The sequence below is a fragment of the Notechis scutatus genome, chromosome 4 (assembly GCF_049901735.1).
Source record: "Notechis scutatus isolate UNSWTSFEM ecotype Mainland chromosome 4, rNotScu1.2, whole genome shotgun sequence".
In the NCBI taxonomy this organism is placed as follows: Eukaryota; Metazoa; Chordata; class Lepidosauria; order Squamata; family Elapidae; genus Notechis; species Notechis scutatus.
In genome coordinates, this window is record NC_142012.1 from 60,641,189 (window position 1) to 60,662,656 (window position 21,468).

At 40.1% G+C, this 21,468-nt stretch overlaps 1 protein-coding gene across 1 annotated transcript in view; it reads left to right on the forward strand.

Moving 5' to 3' along the window:
* The window catches only part of SCFD2 (sec1 family domain containing 2), a 172,001-nt gene extending 150,907 nt beyond the window's left edge, over positions 1–21,094 (forward strand). Inside the window, exons 8-9 of the mRNA XM_087963528.1 lie at positions 12,109–12,228; positions 20,355–21,094. Coding sequence (XP_087819654.1) covers positions 12,109–12,228; positions 20,355–20,447 — 213 coding nt within the window. The 3' untranslated portion in view covers positions 20,448–21,094. The remainder of the gene's footprint in view (positions 1–12,108; positions 12,229–20,354) is intronic.
* Positions 21,095–21,468: the final 374 nt, after the last annotated feature.

The following is a 21,468-nucleotide window of genomic DNA, read 5'->3' on the forward strand; positions in this document are numbered from 1 at the left end:
CTACTGCATTAAACACATGGAGAAGGAGGAGGAAGTTTTGGATAGTATATTTAGATGCAAACCTATTTTAGCATAAAACAGCCTGTAGCTTCTATCAGTCAATCAATTAAATAATATATGTATTCCTGCGTTTTCATTTGATAACCTAAACCCCCCTTTTTAAAAACCATATATACATGTCACTGTTGGGATGTCCAAGGCTATGTGCTGCAGTAGCCTTTAATGAAATGATTCATAAATTCATATTTATGTTAAAAAGGGAAATGTATTCAAAAGAAATCCTCATTGCATTGTGCATGAGGTTCAGTGGTGGGGTTCAAAAATTTTACTACCGGTTCTGTGGGCATGGCTTGGTGGGTGTGGTGTGGCTTGGTGGGCATGGCTTAGTGGCCGTGGCAGGGGAAGGATACAGCAAAATCCCCCTTCCCTCCCCACCCCACTAACCTGCTTTCCAGCTCTGTTCTCCTGTGCAGGGCAACTAAAGAAGATCCAGCTGATCAGCTGGGACTCGTGGGGGCAGAGAAGAGATGGGGACAGGGCTAGTCAGAGGTGGTATTTGCCGGTTCTCCAAACTACTCAAAATTTCCACTACCGGTTCTCCAGAACTGGTCAGAACCTGCTGAATACCATCTCTGATGGGGTTTATGTATATTCTTATAAAACATGATTTTCCAAAAGTTGGTATCTGAAGTATGAGATTTCTTTAGGACTTTGTGAAGCCTCTCCAAGATCTACCAATCATAGCTACTACAATAGTTCCTGTACAATTGTGTATGCCTAAACCTCATTAAATACCTGCAGCATCTATAATACACACCACAACCTACCCATCATTAGTATGATTTGAAACCTAGTGTAATAGTATGAGAGAAATTCACATCCTGACCTCTGGACATTCCTCTTGTATTAGTTAAGACAGCCTCATCAGCAGTTCCCACAGGGACCGTGAGTAAAAGATTGAGAAGGACTCCATTTTAAGAACCTGGGAGTTGAATTGGACTCCGAGGATTTAAAAAGACAACCATGTTGAATTATCCCTGTGTGAGGATATTTCTGTCTTCAGAAATTCTTGTTAGACTGGGCAAGAATCTTACTTTCTATAAAGGTGGATAGCTAAGAACCTGAGATTTCTTCCCATTGTAATTTTGAACAGTGAAGATTGGCAATTTCAGAAAATACTATATATGCCATTGGTGGGGAAATGACTCCTGTAAAAAAAATCATATAGAATCTTTGTTTGAATTCAGAATGTTGTAACTTCCATTTAGTATGTATGTTAAAAACAATGTGCATGCTCAGGACAGTCTGCCAGATATTTGTTAATGTGTTAATAGAGGAATCCAAAATCTAATTTAAGAACAATCCATTAACCTAACTAGGACATGTTTCTGAGTTGGAATGTAAATTTGCAGCTGGGCATATGATCCGGAAAGTTATTTAAAAGAAAATAAGATTTGAATAGTTACATCCTTGTAATCTTGATATTATCTTCAAATGTGCCTCTAGAGATTGTTTTTTTGTAATTTACTGTCCAGATTTTTAAAAAAATGGGAATAAAAGTACAAAATCCCAAAAGTTGTTGTAATGATACTAGTCTACAAGTATTAATATTATCCCAATTATAGGTATCTTGATTTCGTGCATACACAATACAGAAGCATTAAAATATTCAGTCATTTTTCTGACCCTTTTCCAATAAAACAAACACGAACCAAAGGGAACAGAAACCTTTTAATGATTCTTACGAATCCCCGGTTAAAAGGCTGCTGCAAACTATTTAACTTTGATAAACAGAAGCCTCGCCAAGACTGTGCGAGGCTGCCAAGAATCACAGATAAGAAATATTTCACAACACAAGAGTCTTCAAATACCAACTTAAGATACTGTAATGTCCACGAGGCTGAGTTTCAAAACATCTTTGCTTCCTGCAAAGAACGTTCGCTTCACAGCTGGCTTTTATCTTTAAGGAGGGGCCATTACCTTGCAGCCTTACTCCCGAGTCACACATGCTGTTGTAACTGCTCTTTCCTGCGAGCAATCCTGCACGCACGCGCACTTGGCACAGGCTCCTTGGGAACCTCCTCCTCGCTGCTGCCAGCCCCCACAACCTCCGAAGGCAGCAGTCCACTCCCTAATGGTCCTGGCCCCTCATCTGAGTCCTCGCTCTCCTCAGCCGTCCACACGTGCTGCCTGCTAACCACAACAGACATATTTTAACATTGGAAACTGCCATAAGCCAGCAATCGGGTCTAATTACACACAGTCTATGTCATCCCTTCTACACGACATGGTTACACATATGACCACATTGAATTTGGGTGGGATATGTTTATATTGTTCTTATATGTGAAATCACAGCTACCAGTTCTTTAGTTGGTGTTGACCATTCACAGTGAATTCTTCCCCAGAACCTAGGATGTTCCGATGTATTATATGTATGGATGCAAGTAACGTGGCCTTTTGTAATTGCGTCATTATGGTTCATCTCTCAGTCAGCCAAGGTTTAGACTGGAATTGGCATTTTTATCCCCCTATCAAATCCTTCACAAGGACCAGGGATAGCCAGATGTTGATGTCTGTTGATGTGAAGAGTTATTGGCACAGGATGTTATATCAGTTTGCCTTGAGTAAGAACCAGAACCAGAATTGAATTGGAATGGACCTTGGAGGTCTTCTAGTCCAGCCCTCTGCTCAAGCATGAGATCCTATACCATTTCAGACAAGTTACTGTCCAGTCTCTTAAAAAATCTCCAGAGACGAAGCACCCACAGCCCCTGAAGGCAAGCTGTTCCACTAGTTCATTTCCTCACTCTTGGGAAGTTTAATCCCAGGTTGCTTCTCTCCTTGGTTAGTTTCCATCCATTGTTTCTTGTCTTGCTTTCTGGGGCTTTGGAAAATAAGTTGACCCCTCCTCTTTCTGGCAGCCCCTCAAATACTGGAATACTGCTGTCATGTCTCCCCCAGTCCTTCTTTTCTCTAGACTAGCCAAACCCAAATTCTTCAACCTCATATGTTTTACTCTCCAGGCCTTTAAGAGTCTTTGAAATAGGCAAGAGTGAACTATTTAATGTTCCATATTATAACTGTACTTCGTTATGTTTAGCATAAAAAAAAAAGTGGACACAGAGGAATTTAAAAAATGGCTTCTTATGATCTTCTTACAATTTGCTAATTCCAGGCTCCCTAGGAATTTGACAGCTAACCCGTTGTGCACCTGAAACAATCACTTGTTTGGGACTTGGTAAAAAACAATATTGTCAAAACAACAAAAACGGGGAAAAAATATGCTCTTATGAACACTTTCTTTTTTTTTTTTAAAGATAGCAGCCAAGGATTGAATTTCAGGGGTTCCAAATAGACATATTTGTAATTGTGTGGGAGTTTTTTGGCTTCCGTCAAGAATATTCGGAGCTTGGAAGCAAAGTGAAGGAATAAAAGGGGCTTCACCTGTTTTCTGTGACTGTGTTTTGTATCCCACCCTGGGTCATCACACTTAGACTTATACACTGCTTCCTAGTGCTTTACAGCCCTCTCTAAGCGGTTTACAGAGTCAGCCTCTTGCTCCCAACAATCTGGGTCCTCGTTTTACCCACCTTGGGAGGATGGAAGGCTGAGTCAACCTTAAGCCTGGTGGGATTCAAACTGCCAAATTGCAACCAGCCGACAGTCAGCAGAAGTAGCCTGCAGTACTGCACTCTAACCACTTGGGCCATTGAGGCTCAATCTTCTCCACTCAAACTAATTAAGTAAAATCATCCTGTGGCCAACTCAGTTGACGTAACCCTCTGATAACATCACATTTTCTAGAGTAGAACCAATCGGAACATAGTCCAAAAAAGATGTGTTCTCATACATAAAGTAACTTCTGTGCATTTTTATATTTACCTTTAATTGTCTTTGATTGGTCTTTCAATTAATACAAAACATAAAAGTGACATTGATAAATACATTGTCAAAAAGAAGAAAACAAAAAGTGCTCTAACAAAAAAGTAAAAAATACGACAAAAACCCATATGATATGCCATTAAAACAATAAACAATTCTACTGTATATACTTGTCTAATGCAAACATACTCAACTATGCATGTTTCTAATACTTTCATATGACTCTTGTTTATCCTTTTTAAATATAATTTATATTATATATAAATGAATCTCGTATTTCATTCCACTTGTCCGTGCAAAGTCTGTCTGTAGACAATAAGTGGCAAGTGCCAACAGGTCTTCCAATCCATTGAGTGAAAAAGCCCATGCACAAAAAACAATTTCTACCAACCTGCCTTCAATCGAAGACCTGTATACTGCACGAATCAAAAAGAGGGCTGTGAAAATATCTACAGACCCCTCACATCCTGGACATAAACTGTTTCAACTCCTTCCCTCAAAACGATGCTATAGAGAACTGCGCACCAGAACAACTAGACACAAGGACAGTTTTTCCTCGAATGCCATCACTCTGCTAAACAAATAATTCCCTCAACACTGTCCAACTATTTACAAAGTATGCACTACTATTACTGTTAATCTTCTCATCACTCCTTATCACCCATCCCCTCCCACTTGTGCCTGTAACTTTGTCACTTGTATCCTTACAATTTATATTGACTGTTTCCTAGTATGATTTGATTGCTTATTGTACCCTATGACTGTTTATTTATTATATGACTATTTATTTATCGTTTGTTATGATTCTTGATGAATGTATCTTTTCTTTTATGTACACTGAGAGCATTTGCACCAAGACAAATTCCTTGTGTGTCCAATCACACTTGGACAATAAAGAATTCTATTCTATTCAGATATCTTCCCAATGCTGCAATATCAGTCTTTTGGCCATAGTAAGAGCATGGAGAATCCCATTTATGCTGTGCAGTTGTCAAATTCCTTGTACTAAGCCTGTAGTTTAAGGGTATAACATCCTATGTCAGGAAGTTTAACTCCAGTTTGCTTCTCTCCTTGATTAGTTTCCAACCATTGTTTCTTGTCTTGTCTTCTGGTGCTTTGGAATGTGTGTTCCAAATTATGTGTGCATTAGGTCTCTAGCAGTATTATAGATGCAAGCACAAGGATGTGATGAAACACATTTTGTTGTGTGGTTAGAATGCAAATCAAGGATTAACCGGCCATTTCCTTATGAGGAACGAGTCCAGGAAGCTAAGAGAATGTGTGGAGGCAGGCAATTTACAGACTAGAGATGTAGCAGAATCTTGTACAGAGTGGAAAAAAAAAAGTGGGTGGGAGAGGGATATAATCTTGGGCTACCAAATCTGGTGGCCATATCCCAGATGATCACCATATGGTACCTATAATACAGGGTTATAGATGTTTTGTATCTGTCTCTCTCTATATATATTGGTGGTCCTGTGGATATTTGCAGTCATTTCTAGTAGCTGCATATAAGCCCTTTTGACAATCACTTGAACAGGGGGAAGGAAGGATGTTGTTGATTGATTTCTTTCAAGAGAAATAAATGATACATTAGCTGTTCATACAGTGTATTGTTCAAATGCCTAAACTATTCATAACCTTCTGACTGACCAAGAGACAGAAGGAAACAACAGGTAAGGGAGGTGACACCAACTTCACATTTCAATGTCTCATATATATCATTCTGATGGGGTGACTGAGAGATTTTAAAATATAGGTATTTATCTTCAAAATCCGTTTACAGATTACAGATTATAGATAATCAGAGTTGGAAGGGACCTTGTAGGTCATCTAGTCCAACCCCCCGCCCAAGCGGGAAACCCTACACCATTTCTGACAAATGACAGTCCAATCTCACCTTGAAACTCTCAACTGATGGCGCTCCCACAACTTCTGAGGGCAACTTCTGTTCCATTGGTTGCTTGCACTCACTGTCAGAAAGTTTCTCCTTATCTCCAGGTTAAATCTCTCCTTGTTCAGTTTCCATCCATTATTCCTTGTCTGGCCTACAGGTGCTTTAGAAAATAGCTTGACCCCTTTCTCTCTGTGGCAGCCCCTCAAATATTGGAAGACCGCTATCATGTCTCCCCTGGTCCTTTTCTTTACTAGACTAGCCAAGCCCAGTTCCTGCAGCTGTTCGTTGTATGTTTTAGCCTCCAGTCCCCTAATCATCCTGATTGCTCTTCTCTGTACTATTTCTAGAGTCTCAACATCTTTTTTATAATGTGGTGACCAAAACTGGATGCAGTACTCTAGGTGTGGTCTTACTAAGGCTTTATAGAGTGGTATTAGTATTTCCCTTGATCTTGACTGTATCCCTCTGTTAATACAACTTAGGATTGCATTAGCTTTTTTGGCGGCTGCTGCACACTGCTGGCTCATATTTAGATGGTTGTCCACTAAGACTCCAAGATCCCTCTCACAGTTACTGCTATTGAGCCTGGTTTCACCCAGTCTATATTTGTATTTTTGGTTTTTCTTGCCTAAGTGTAGGACTTTACTTTTCTCTATATTGAATTTCATTTTATTAGTTATGGCCCAGTGTTCTAGTCTGTCAAGATCCATTTGGATCTTGAGCCGATTTTCTTGGGTGTTAGCTATTCCTGCCAGCTTAGTATCATCTGCAAATTTGGTAAGTTCCCCTTCTATTCCCTCATCTAAGTCATTAATGAAGATATTGAAGAGTACTGGGCCTAAGATGGAACCTTGTGACACCCCACTGCTTACTTCTCTCCATGTAGACTTAGACCCATTAAGGACTACTTGTTGAGTACGGTTTGCCAGCCAGTTGCGAATCCATCTAGTGGTGGTGCTATCTATTCCACTTTTTTCTAGCTTACTAAGAAGTAGGTTGTGGTCTACTTTGTCAAATGCCTTGCTGAAATCTAAATATATTATGTCCACAGTATTTTGCTGGTCTACTAATTTACACTGTGTTGAAGAAGGAAATAAGATTGGTTTGGCATGATCTGCTTTTAACAAACCCGTGCTGAGTGCTAGTTATTGCTTTACTTGTTTCTAGATGTTGGCAGATCTGTTTTTTTATTATCTTTTCCAGTATCTTCCCGAGTATTGCTGTTAGGCTGATTGGTCTATAGTTTCCTGGGTCTGTTTTTTTCTCCTTTTTTGAAGATGGGAACCACATCAGCTCTTTTCCAGTCCTCTGGTAGTTCCCCGGTGCTCCAGGATTTTTGAAAGATATGGTGCAGTAGTTCTGAGATGACCTCTGCCAGCTCCTTTAAAACTCTGGGATGTAATCCATCAGGCCCCGGTGATTTGTTTTCATCAAGATCAGACAGCTATTCTCTTACTATTTTTTTGCTTATTTTAACTTTTATTTCTGGTCTGTCTTTTACAGTTATGTTTTTGGTGGGTTGAGCTATAGTTTCTTTTTTTGTGAAGACAGATGCAAAGAATGAGTTAAGCAGTTCTCCTTTCTCTCTGTTGCCTATTACTTCCTTGCCATATTCTCTCTTTAGTGGACCGACTGTTTCCTTGATTTTTTAGATGTTGGAAGAAACTTTTTTTATTATCTTTGACTTTTGTTGCAAGTCTTTGTTCGTTCTGAGCCTTTGCTATCCTGACTTCGTCTTTGCAGATTCTGGCTATCTGCTGATATTCTGCCTTAGTTGGATGTCCTTCTTTCCATTTCTTGTACTTGTCCTTTTTTTCTTTCAATTTGCCAGAGAGATCTTTGTGTAGCCATGCTGGTTTCTTCTTGGATTTCTTGTTTTTCTTTCTCAGTGGTATTGTGCTGGTCTGGGCTTCTATTATCATACTTTTTAGAGTTTCCCAAGATTCTTGAGTTATTTTCCCCTTTAGGATTTTCATCCATGGAATCTTTCCCAAGTTCTCTCTGAGTTTATTGAAATCAGCTCTTTTAAAATCCAAGACTCTGGTGTCATTATGTTCTGTTGCTTGTGTTTGTGTTATGTTGAATTCTAGTATGACATGGTCACTCTCACCCAAGGTTCCTGCAGTTTCAACTCCCTCTATCACTTCTTCTCTGTTTGTAAGAATGAAGTCCAGTATGGCTCTAGTTTCACCCTCTACCTTTTGGACAACGAAGTTGTCAGCTAGGTTGGTTAGGAACTTATTTGATTTCTCACTTGGTGCAGAATTAGTTTTCCAATTGATATCAGGATAATTGAAGTCTCCCATTACTATTGTGTGTTTCCTGCATATGTTTGTTAGTTGGCTGGCAAAAAGGATATCTATTTTTTCTGCTTGATTGGGTGGCCTATAATATACGCCTATGGACATATCATTCTTTTTTTCTTTTATATTGACCCATATGCATTCTAGGTGGTTTTCATCTTTGGTTTCATGCATTTCTGTAGCAATATAGTGGTCCTTTACAACTCCACCTCCTCTTTTATGGGGTCTGGTTTTTTTGAATAGTTTGTATCCTTCTACCAGTATATTCCAGTCATGGGTTTCATCCCACCAAGTTTCTGTTATTCCAACTATATCATATTTACCTTCATGTATTCGTACTTCGAGTTCACCCTGCTTGTTCCCCAGACTTTGTGCATTTGTATATAGGCACTTGAGATCTTTATGTCTGACACTGTGTTTACTGTCTACATAACCTGTGTTGTGCCTGCCTGTCCCTACTTTCTTGCCACCTGTTTGATTAGTGCACATGGTATGGCACTCACTATTAAATGCTTGGTTTCGGTTGGCATCAAGGTTGATAATCTTACCTGCACAAACATCTATTTTGCATGCACTGGTATCCTTATTAGTTTTAGGTTGCTGGGGACAGAGATGTTCTGAATCCATTAATTCTCTGTCCCCGCTGTTCAGTTTAAATGTTTATCCAGGAAATCTGTGAATTTAATGCCAAGTAACTCAGTCCCTTTCTTTGATGGATGCAAACCATCTCTTTTGTACAGTTTTTCATTGGACCAGCTGCAGACATCGTGACTAATAAAACCAAAGCCTTCCCTTTTACACCACTCCTTTAGCCACACATTAAACTCTGCTACACTCTGCCCTTTCCCTTTTTGTTCCTTGTATACTGGTAGAACCTCTGAAAAGATAAGCCTACAGTCCATATTACTAAGTTCATACCCCAAGCTCTGGAAGTCTTTCTGAACAGAAAGTACATCCTTCTGGGACAGGTCATTTGTACCAAGATGTATAATAGCATCAACATCACAGTCCTTGCTGGCATTCTTGACTATCTTAAGAATACGCTTCTTGTCTCTGCTGGCAGTAGCACCTGGTAGACACCTGACCTCTTTCAAAACCTCCGTATCCTTTCCTAAATTTACATCCCTTACAATTGAGTCCCCAACCAGAAGGTGGCTTCTCTTGTTGGATGTCTTGCTCTTCTTGTGTGACTGGTGCGTAATACCTGATTCACACTTTCTCCTTTCCAAAGTAAGTTCTTCTTCTAGGACCATGATCCCTGGCTTACTTAAGTTATCATTATCACAACTACCTTGACCTGTCACTTATTAAGTCCCTATTAAGGTGAGCAAGGGCATTGTATCTGTTACGCTGGGACATAGTAAAAGCTTTGTGTTTATGGTCCACAGCTCTCACCCTGCCAGATCCCACAGTTGTCCATACTGCCCTTTTCCTGTAGGATCTTTGTGGTAGTGGGGGCTGGTAGTACGGCAGCTCAATAGATGGCTGGATTGGGCACCTAATTTCTGCTTGGAGAGCACAGATTAGAGATTCTAGATAGGTAATCTGTCCGTGTAGACTGGTAATTTTTTTTACAGAGAGGACAGTATCCAAGTTTGAAAAGAGTACACGTATGGCTTCTAGGTGCTCACTAAGAAAGGATTTTTCAAAATGACCATCAGAGCATTAGTATTTCCTATATTATTATTAATATACACACTCTGATGCTAAGGAGTTCTACTCTCCCTCCCCACCTGAAAAGAAATCTGTTCCAAATGTAAAACACAAGCAGAAGAGAGGAGTTTCAGTTTCAGTTTTAGTTTCACAGTACCAAGCAGCTTTAGTACAGAACAGTTGAGCTAAGCCACACCCAGGCTCCTTGCTGTCTCCTTGCTCACACAGCAAATACTACTTCAGTTTCCAAACAGCCCTCAGCTCTCTCTCACACTGACAGGACTCTAGCTAGATGAATACCGATGGATGCTGGTAGGCAGAGGCAGAATTCCCCCACCCCCCATTTTCCTCCCCAAAAACTAAGCCCGACCATATAGTTTTGTACTGAAGCACTGGTATCAAGCTAGTAAATGGACAAGAGATTAGGACAGTTCTAATGAACCCAATTTTGCTGCAAAGGATAAAGGATAAATCTTTTTATCATTTTGTCTTTTTTTCCCTTCTAAATCTTGAGTTTGTGAGAAGGTTTGAAGAGGTATCTTTTCCCCCTTGACCTGGAAAGGCTGAACAGTGCCAGAATAGAATGATCTCATCTGTAAAATGGGTTAATTGGCACATTCTTGTAATATCAACAATCTGCTAACAAAAAAATAACCCACCTAGTCTGTAATTATATTTTTCTCTTTGTCACACTTTTGCACAGACAAGCCCTTTAAAATCAATAAACTGAAGCACCGTAGGTCTGTATTGGATCTTAACCGGTGTGTTTTAGCACATTATCATCTTTTAATAAACATTGTAAATAGGTCAGTTATTCCTACTTTAGAAATGAGAGCAGTTGCTGTTTATGATCTTATCAGGAACCTGCACAAAATCTATCCCTGAGCTGGTTTCCTGCGGCGTTTTTAACATAATTGTTCTCTGAAGCCATTTTAGTTCTGGTACATATTTTTTATATAACTTTATTAAAATTCTGGTTCTGCTCCTATGAGCTTACTGTTAGCTGTCAAAATCTGAAAGAAAGCAGTCCAAACTGCAAGTTCAAAACTATTTATTTATTGCAACATGAAAATATTAGCAGCAAAATGAACAAGTCGATTATTAGATGTATTTAGCTTTAGATTGTTCTATACCTTTATAGCAAGACAATATTTGTGTTCTTTTTTTAAAACAAAATTGATATTTTGTAGTAGCTGTAATGCAGAAGCATTAATTATCCTGTATGGATAATTCAGAAAGTCTGGATAAAACCATCATAGTTTTCACTGAAGAAAGCTGAACAAACAACAGATCAATAAGCAAACCACGTTCTGCTTTCTTTTGTTATTTAGTTTTCATCACCATGCTGGAGAAGAATTAAAACGAGTTAGCTATCAAGAATAGCATCATTCATTCTCCTTTAGATCTGGCCAGCAATCTTAGGACTAAGACTGTAAAATTGACTGTAAAATTGCAATGACAGAGAGAGGAAAGTGAAAAGTGAAAACCTTTTGTGCTATTAACAGAATAGCCTTGTTCTGAAACTCTTGCCTCATAATCATAGCAAACCATGATGGTAGCGATGGGATGATGTCCTTAGTTCGTCTTCTCAAAATGACCTACCCTCAAAATGATGCTATAGAGCACTGCTCACCAGAACAGCTAGACACAAAGACATTTTCCCCCGAACGCCATCACTCTGCTAAACAAATAATTCCCTCAACACTGTCCAACTATTTACAAAGTCTGCACTGCTGTTTACTATCAATCTTCTCATCACTCCTTATCACCCATCCCCTCCCACTTGTGACTGTATGACTGTAGCTTTGTCGCTTGTATCCTTATGATTTATATTGTTTCCTAGTATGATTTGATTGCTTTATTGTACCCTATGACTATTATTAAGTGTTGAACCTGATTATTCTTGACACTTGACAAATGTATCTTTTCTTTTTATGTGCACTGAGAACATTTGCACCAAGACAAATTCCTTGTGTGTCCAATCACACCCGGCCAATAAAGAATTCTATTCTATTCTATTCTATTCTATTCTATTCTATTCTATTCTATTCTATTCTATTCTATTCTATTCTATTCTATTCTACACTCTACTCTACTACACTCTACTCTACTCTCTATTCTACTCTACACTACACTCTACTGTACTCTACACTCTACTCTACACTACACTCTACTCCACACTCTTCTCTACTCTACTCTACTCTACACTCTTCTCTACTCTATTCTATTCTCAGACCTGTGGGCTGTTTTAAAAGAGAGATGTTGCTTTCAGTTCTCTTTTGGAGTCCCCCACTACTCCCAAGCCAGAGAAAATGCTTTTATAGGATTAAAGATCAGATTCCATAAACATTTGTTCTCTTTCTTGATCAGGTGAGCCGACCTCATCCAAGCGATCACCCTATTCTGGTCATCTTCATGGTTGGTGGCATAACAGTATCTGAAGTCCGAATGGTAAAGGATCTTGTAGCCGCACACAAGCCTGGAGTAGAGGTATGGAATATATAATAAAATAATAAATAATAAAAGAGCTGGTATGAATAGGAGGAAAATTTGCTCTAGATAATAGTCCAATTGTCCTGCTCTTGCCAGGTAGAGGGAGACTGAAGGGATTAAGAAAGAGTTTGGACAATGTCCATTTCGTTTGGATGGAGAATGAGGAGATCAGAAGGGGATGTTTCGGTAGTATTGGAAAGTCTGTAATGCAATTCAGCTTTCTTAAGGGACTTTCAAGGACATTTTTTGAACAAGTTGTTGTTCTGACCAAGGCTTCCGAGACCATAATTACGCACATGCTTATTTTAAAAACAAGTCTTGTTTTATTGCAATGCTGGGAATTATTTTCCAGCCGGTAATGAATCTCAAGCAGTCCCTCGAGATAAGCACCCACCTTTCTTCCCTGTGAAGTGCTGCCAATAACAGAAGTGTCCAATGAACTAGAAACAAAAACCAACCGAAGTACAAAGAGCTTCAAGAATGAATCTGAGCCGAACGAACAACTTTGCTTCCTGCAAAGGTTTCATCATCTTGGCCTGTCCTTTGTACCTTATGGGAAGGGCAATCAACTCCCAGCCTTACTCCCAAGTCGCCCCTTTTGTCTCAGCTGCTGTTGCCTTCTGGCAGCTCTGTGCATACGTGTACTGGGAACAGGCTCCCCTTGTTCCTCTGCCTCGCTGCTGCCAGATTCTGGAGGCTCCAGAGTCAGCACACAACTCCCAGATGGTCCTGGCCCCATCCCTGCATCGGACGCAGGACCCTCGTCCGAGTCGTCTCCAGACTCCCTGACTGGTCCCCATTCTTCCCCCTGCCATCTGCACAGGCTGCCAGCGAACCACAACAGTTGTGTTCCCGAGCAAACCTTCACAGCAAAAGTTCAAAATCCTCTAAGATTTAACATAGGAAGTCACAGGTCATTAGATTTGGAAGGCAAGTAATTCATGGAAGCTCTTGAAAGAAAGAGTCTAAAAAGTAATCAAAGTATATTAATGCTTTTGAACTCTTTGGAACTTATTCATCTTCCCTCAGGAACTTGTGAGCTGGACAGTTTCTGGAGAATTCTAGTCAGCATTGCGCTGTTTTTCAAGCTTCTGGGTGTGGATTGTCTACTATTTTTCTCATATATCTTATATATTTAGATATAACTATATAAGCAGCCAAGAAAACGAATACAATCCTGGGCTTTATAAACAGAGGCATAGAATCAAGATCACATTAAGTATTAGTACTGCTTTACAAAACCCTAGTAAGGCCACACCTGGAATACCGCAACCAATTTTTGGTCACCATACTACAAAAAAGATGTTGAGACTTTGGAAAAAGTTCAGAAAAGAGCAACTGAGACAGGGGCCTTCAAACTTGGCAAGTTTAAGACTCGTGGACTTCAACTCCCAGAATTCCTCCTCCAGTCATGTTAGCTCAGGAATTCTGGGAGTTGAAGTCCACGAGTCTTAAACTTGCCAAGTTTGAAGGCCCGTGAACTAAGATGATCAAAGAGCCTGGAGACTAGAACATAGGAAGAATGGCTGCAGGTTTTGGGTCTGGCCAGTCTAAAGAAGAATCAGGGGTGACATGATAGCAGTATTCCAGTATTTGAGGGGCTGCCACAAAGAAGAGGGGGACAAATTATTGTCCAAATCACCAGAGGGCAGGACAAGAAACAATGGTTGGAAACTGATCAAAGAGAGAAGCAGCCTGGAATTCAGGAGAAACTTCCTAACAGTGAGGACAATTAACCAGTGGAACAGCTGGCCTTCAGAAACTGGGGGTGCTCCATCACTGGAGGTTTTTAAGAAGAGTCTAGACTAGGATTGTCAAACTCACCTCGTCATGGTGGCATCACATGATGTATCAGGACTTCCCCCCCCCCCTTCAGTAAACCAGGTGCGGGAGTGGCAAGTGCGTGATGCATCCGGCCTACAGGCCGCGAGTTTGATACCCCTGGTCTAGACAGTCACTTATCTAAAATGGTATGAAATAGAATAGAATAGAACAGAACATATTAGAATAGAGTAGAATAATGGAATGAAGAATAGAATAGAATAGAATAGAATAGAATAGAATAGAATAGAATAGAATAGAATAGAATAGAATAGAATAGAATAGAATAGAATAGAATAGAATAATTGAATGAAAAATAGAATAGAATAGAATAGAACAATTGAATGAAAAATAGAATAGAATAGAATAGAATAGAATAGAATAGAATAATGGAATGAAGAATAGAATAGAATAGAATAATGGAATGAAGAATAGAATAGAATAGAATAGAATAGAATAGAATAGAATAGAATAGAATAGAATAGAATAGAATAGAATAGAATTCTTTATTGGCCAAGTGTGATTGGACATAGAAGGAATTTGTCCTGGTGCAAATGCTCTCAGTATACATTAAAGAAAAGATACATTCATCTAGAATCAAGGATCATCAGGTACAACACTTAATAATAGTCATAGGGTACAAAAAGCAATCGAATCATTCTAGGAAACAGTCAAAAAAATCGTTAGGATACAAGCGACAAAGTTACAGTCCTACAATCACAAGCTGGAGAGGATGGGTGATAAGGAGTGATGAGAAGATTAATAGTAATAACAGTACAGACTTTGTAAATAGTTGGACAGTGTTGAGGGAATTATTTGTTTAGCAGAGTGATGGCGTTCGGGGGGAAATTGTCTTTGTGTCTAGTTGTTCTGGTGTGCAGTGCTCTATAGCGTCGTTTTGAGGGAAGGAGTTGAAACAGTTTATGTCCGGGATGTGAGGGGTCTGTAGATATTTTCACAACCCTCTTTTTGACTCGTGCAGTATACAGGTCCTCCATGGAAGGCAGGTGGGTGGCAGTTGTTTTTTCTGCAGTCCTAATTACTCTCTGAAGTAGGTTCTCCTGTTTGAGCAGGAGGCTGGACTAGAAGACCTCCAAGGTCCCTTCCAGCTTATTCTATTCTATTTGTAAAGACTTTGATGCATATATACACTTTCTGCATAAATCAGTGGCTCCAATTCTAAACTTTTTTCACCCATTACAGAAAGATACTAAGAGTTTCCCATCTTTCTTTCTTCCAAATCCAGGGCTGCCAACAGCAACTGGAATTCAAACAGATACCATCCTTCCTTTCCACCTAAGCTCCCTTATATCCTAAATTACATACGCTTTACTGTATGGAATGTATCATAAAGCACGCTGGCTACATGATGGTTAATAATGGAGCTATTGTAGGAGGGTCCGCTGAGTAACTGCAGGCCTGGATTAAATGCCTCCTCCATGCTAATGGCATTCTTGACTTCAGAGCTCATTTAATTGTTCCTGAGATTTAATTACTTCTGTAGAAACACATTTTCATCTGATAACATACCTTTTTTTTCCCACTTAACCTCCCAATTATCTCCTTAGAGTAGTGAATCAACTTCTTTGCTGTCTAAGGCAGGTCTTGAATTTGTGATGCACTGATGGACAAGTTAATCCAGACTCCCAGTGTATTACTCTAGCTTGAAAGATAAGCAGAAGTTTAATGGGTGATGAGAGAGAAAATGGCTGTAGCCAAGTTTTGGTACTTCTATCTGAGAGGGATTGAGGTTTGACACCCTGGTGGTGAATGGGTCAGCTTGTGAAAGAAAGAATTCAGAGGCTTTTACCATTAAATGCCCTTTGTACAAAGCTATTACACTAAAGCAGTGCTTTTCCCACCCTTGGTGACTTTAAGATGTCGTGGCTGGCTGGGAAATTCTGGGAGTTGAAATCCACAAGTCAGCCCAGATTGAGAAACTGCTGCACTGGAAGCTTAAGAGCTTTAGAATGGGAGCGAAAAAGAATTCTAAAGTTAGTCACTTCAAACAAAAATAAATAAATGTGGGCCTTTCATGCAAAGTTATTTCAAAGTTGCTGCATGTAAAGCTGCATTTCTCTGGGTCTCTGAATATTTACCCCTTGTGCTAGTTGATGTTTCCAAATAGCTCGGCGTTTTAAATATTAAGCAAACAGTTTTCTATTTATATAGATATTGTATGTAGCCAAGGTACCATGTAACAGAACCAGCCATACAAACTACACCTGTATGGGATTCATCTAACAATCTGGCACAGCATTTTCACAGCCCTCCAGAAGACTGGGTGCAACACAATTAACCAGTGTGTGTTTTAAACAGGAATTAGATTAAACATGTAAAACTGGAGTATTTTTTTAGCAGGAACTGAAACAGTTGTTAATAGATATAGTTAACTTCCAATATGTGACTAAAATGCAAGCAATTCAATTAGGTATAGAGATGTAAAATGCATAGTAATTCACACAATAGGGATCAGATCTGGATTTATGCTGATAATGTAAATGTTTATGACACAATTTTTTTAAAGGGGTGAGCCCAATTGTGGTATTTCAAAGAGAAGATCCTGCAAAAATGAAATTATGACTATGATTATTGTAGTAATTGTACTGAGTTATAAATAAATGTGTGTCTGTGTATACACACACACACACACACACACACACACACACACACATCTATCTATCTATCTATCTATCTATCTATCTATCTGGTATTTAGGTTTCTTCGGGTATTTTCCCACGTCTTAATAGTTGGGCTTTTAAAGTTATAGCAATGTTTCATCAGAATCTCATGTGCCTTAAAACAAATATTAATGTTAATGTTAAAATTCTAATCGGTAGGTGCAATGAAAATATTAATGGATTAGTTGGTGTGGCAAATTTTAATCAGATCAAAGTACATTTTCAGTTTTAGTCTTTCATTCTACTGTGCCATTTTGTATATTACTGTAATGAAAAATATTAAATATGGCTTTAGTTTCTAGTAGCGGATGGGAACTTTTGATTATTAATTCATGCATATCGCAAGAAGGAATTATACTGAGATTTGGTAACATAAAATTTAATCAATTTGAAAAGGACTACAATCAACTAAAGTGCTTGGTAGCCTTACTGCATATATAAACAACACCTTGATCATGAATATTTGAGTTGCATGTAAAATAATACTTGCCAAGGCAGGTATTAATAACACTTGCCAAGGCAGAAACATCAATGCCTGTGACAGATTTTTCCCCCCAGGGGGACTGGATGAGAGAAAATGACAGTCTTCCTTTCTCAGCGGTGAGTTGACTAAATAATGGAACAAATTGGAGCTGAAGAGAAGCAAGAACTGTCTGGGACCACCAGAAATCTGTAGTGCAATATCTCTGTATGAAGGCTAGGCTAGCTGATGATTGAGAGATGTCTAGTCTCAACATATGTAAGCATATATATCAGTGGTGGGATTCAAATTTTTTTACTACCAGTTCTGTGGGCATGGCTTGCTGGATGTGGCAGGGGAAGGATACTGTAAAATCTCCAGTCAGAGGTGGTATTTGCCAGTTCTCCGAACCCCTCAAAATTTCCACTATCGGTTTTCCAGAACTGGTCAGAACTTGTTGAATACCACCTCTGATATATATGATATAAGCCATGATAGTCTCTTCCATTAATGTCGGTCACTGATAGCCCTGTACCAGGGGTGTCAAACTAGATTTCACTGAGGACTGCATCAGGGATGTATGTGACCTCGGGGGGACGGTGGGGCACAGCCAGGATGGGTGTGGCCAGCCCGACATCACTCGTGTTGGGGCACCTGTTGTGATGACCCGGGGTGTGGCACAAAAGCAACACAGACACATAAGGAAGAAAAGTCCCTTTAATACCTCCAACTTTGCCCCCAATGTCCAGCTATCTTTGGCTGGAGAAAAAACTCTCCCAAGAACAGTCTTTAAGTGGAGGAAATTCAGTCCAAAAACAAAGTACATATAAACTGTAAATAAAAATCCACACAAACCACGCTGCAGCAATTAACTGGACAGGGCAGGATAAGCAATTGCAGACTTGAAAGGCCAACAAGACACACACAGCTGGGAAGACACCAGGAACCCAGATAAACCACGACAAAACAAGATAATACATGATTTGTTTCCAACAAGTTGCTGTGCACAAACTCCCTTTTTAAACACTGTGTTCCCAGCTGCAGTTAATGAAGGGAATCAGGGCCCTTTCCTCCCCCATAAGCCACGCAACTCACATTGCTCTCTTCTCCGTTCCTCCCTGCATGCTCTAGGATGAAGAGGGGGTGGATCTTCCTCCGAATTCCCTCTGCCTGAATTACCTCTCCCCTGCTCTGCCCAGCCGGACTGTGCCCTTCCCCAGTTTCTTCCACAGCCAACAGAGTCACACTCCCACTCCCTGTCAGCTTTCAGCTTCCCCCTCGGAATCAGATTCTGACAGGGGCATGACACCTGTGTTGGCCAAGTGCTAAGGCAGGACTTCCCTCAGACCCTCCCTCACATTATAATCTCCTTCCTTCTTTTTCCTTCCCTCTTCATTCTCCTTTCTTATTCCTTCCCCTCTTTATTTTACCTTCTTTGCTCTCTTCCCATCTTTCCTTCTTTTTGAGGGAGCCGTGGGCCCCATTTTTGGTCACAACAGCCTCCTGCAGCCCTCTGCCAGCAAAAAGGCCTTGAGTTTGACACCCCTGCCTTACACAATCAAGAAACAAACACTGCCTAGGTCTAAAATTACTTTTATTGGAATGGCTCTAATAACAGAATCTGGATGTGTCTCTTCCTCCTTCTTAAATCCATGCAAATTAGAGGGGTACCTCTCTTAGGCATTTTTGTAAATCCCTCTCATTCTATGGGCTTAAGTCAGGTTTACTTGTTCAATGCCTTAGCAATGGATCTTTTTCTCTCTCCAGTCACAACTTGTGCAATTTGCCTACTTTCTGTCATATACTTCCCTTGCATCCTCTTCTGTCCTTATGCCAGCTCATTAGGAAGACATCAAATTGGCAATCATTCCCTTGGAATTCCCTTTTTGTAACAGGAGGAAGGATGGCATAGAAAATCACATGTTAAATTTTTCAAGGCATGCGGTGGCTCTCAAGATTAGGACGCCAGGCTGACAATCGGGCAGGCTTACGTTTGAGACCCCGTTGCTCTCGCGGGATGGGGTGAGCTCTCCTCACATACTCCAGCTACTGTCGATCCAGCAGTTTGAAAATGGGCAACTGCGGGTAGATAAATGGGTACCACTTTGGTGGGCATTTATTTAGCATATGGCAAATACATGGACTTATAGTGGTTCAAATGTCAGTGTCCAGTCCACCCAACCATTCAAGGACAGGATGGTCTATGTTGAAGAAAATCAGACATTGGGCCGGTGTAAGCTCTGGATGGACATTTGGACACAAATGTGATGGATATTTTGTCGAGGAGCACCACAGTCACACTGTGGAGTAGACACAAGACCCCCATTTAAACAATTTAATGGGGACAGGTAACTGGGCATCCCTCAGGCAATGGTGATATCACTGTTCAATCCTTTCAACCCAAAAGCACTTTAGTGCTCCAGACATGAATGTAGCAGTAGTACATTTTTCGATTCAGATTCTACAACACTGAACGCACATTCAATAGGCAACATTAGCTTCCATTCAAATAGGAAAAGGCCAACATTGGCTCCCATCCACTGAGCACATGATGGGGGGAAACTATAAAGACAATCCATAATGATAATCGTCATCATCGCAATGCCCAACCTTCCTACCACTAACTTTAGTTTACTTTACTTTACTTTATTGTCATTGCACCTCATACAACGAAATTAAATACCACCTTCAGTGTACGTTATTACTATGAAAATAAACACAAACACACATCCTTCACATTCTATACATCGAATTGAAAACCCCTGATATTGCATTAATATTGCACTATACAATAGAATTCAACAGAGCGACTGCCCTGGGATAGAAGCTGTTTTTCAGCCTATTTGTCCTTATTTTTATTATCCTGTACCATCTGCCAGATGGTAATAGTTCAAAAAAAAATGTTCCCAGGATGAGATGGGTCTTTGAGAATGTTTTGAACTTTCTTAAGACAGCGGGAGCTATAAAGTTATAAACTTACTGAATTACAGCAATTCTGATGATTGAAAGTTTGCCTATGAATTGTACGCTGAGGAGATAACCATGTTAGTTTATTCGCTCATAGAACCACAACTCTTTTTTTGCTGAAGATTTCCATCACTGATGGAGGCAGCAAAAGCAGATCATCCTAACCATATATATGCATATCTTTTGCTTTCCAGGTAATTATTCTCTCTACAACCCTCCTGACGCCACATAACATTCTGGAGCTGCTTTTCGCAACAGACTGTCTCAAGCCAGACATCGGTATCTGAAGTTGCCAAAGCAGGCACCTGGCCCAACTTTGTGGGAAACGCACCAAACTCTTTGCCTTCTGTCTTTCAAGAACATTCCTTTAAAACAGAGATGCTCTGAAATTGCCCATAACATGAGAAATTTTCAGGTGGGAAAACGTGATGAGCTCCATGTTTGTGAAGAAAAACATCTACCTTAGTCATTGCTTCAAAGCCATTTTTGAGTGATGTCATGCTAACCTCCCTCTCCTTGCAGAAATGTTGCGTTTAGCTGAAAATCCTTTATCTCCAAGCTTATTAGCAGCGATGATTGTTGCAGGGCATTATTGTTGTATCAGAGCCTGTGGAGATTCAAAGAACATTGTAAAATTATGAAAGAGAGCAACCCAGGCCTTCATTTTTAGACAAAGCTCTTCCTACATTCTTTTGGGCACCATGGTTCACAGATTTTCTTTAGCAAGGTAGATAAAAGATACCCACTGCAAAAAAAAACAACCATGGGAAACATATGAGTAGCAAATTTGATCTGAAATATCTTTATGATCTCTGAGTTAATGTACCCTTCTTGGCAAATAGTTATGGGGAAGCAATGCCAAGATTGGCCAAGGTTCAGTGGCATCTGGAGCGTGGGTCAAAATAAACAAAACGATGGTTGTGTGAAATTGCAATCCAAGCGTTTCCCTTTTTGTGAGTGCACAAGTCTGAAAGGTTTCCATTATGTTGTTGTTACTGCCATCTTTTTTTTTTATTCCCTTCATGTCACCACCATCTAGATCAGTGGTCGCCAACCAGTGGGCCAGGGACCACTGATGGTCCACGAGAAAATTTTGGTGCAATGTCACCCGCAAAGCACCCGCAAAGCAATTAATCCAGGCTGCGCGAGGGAACACAAGGCTGCGCTGCCCACATGGCCCACGGGAACATAAGGCTTGCGTAGCTTGCATTGTGAACAACACGAGGTAGTGAGGGGAGGGTGGAAAGGGCGAAGTGGGGGGAGACTTGCCCCACTCACCCCATGCATCTTGCCTGGCCACTGGGCTGC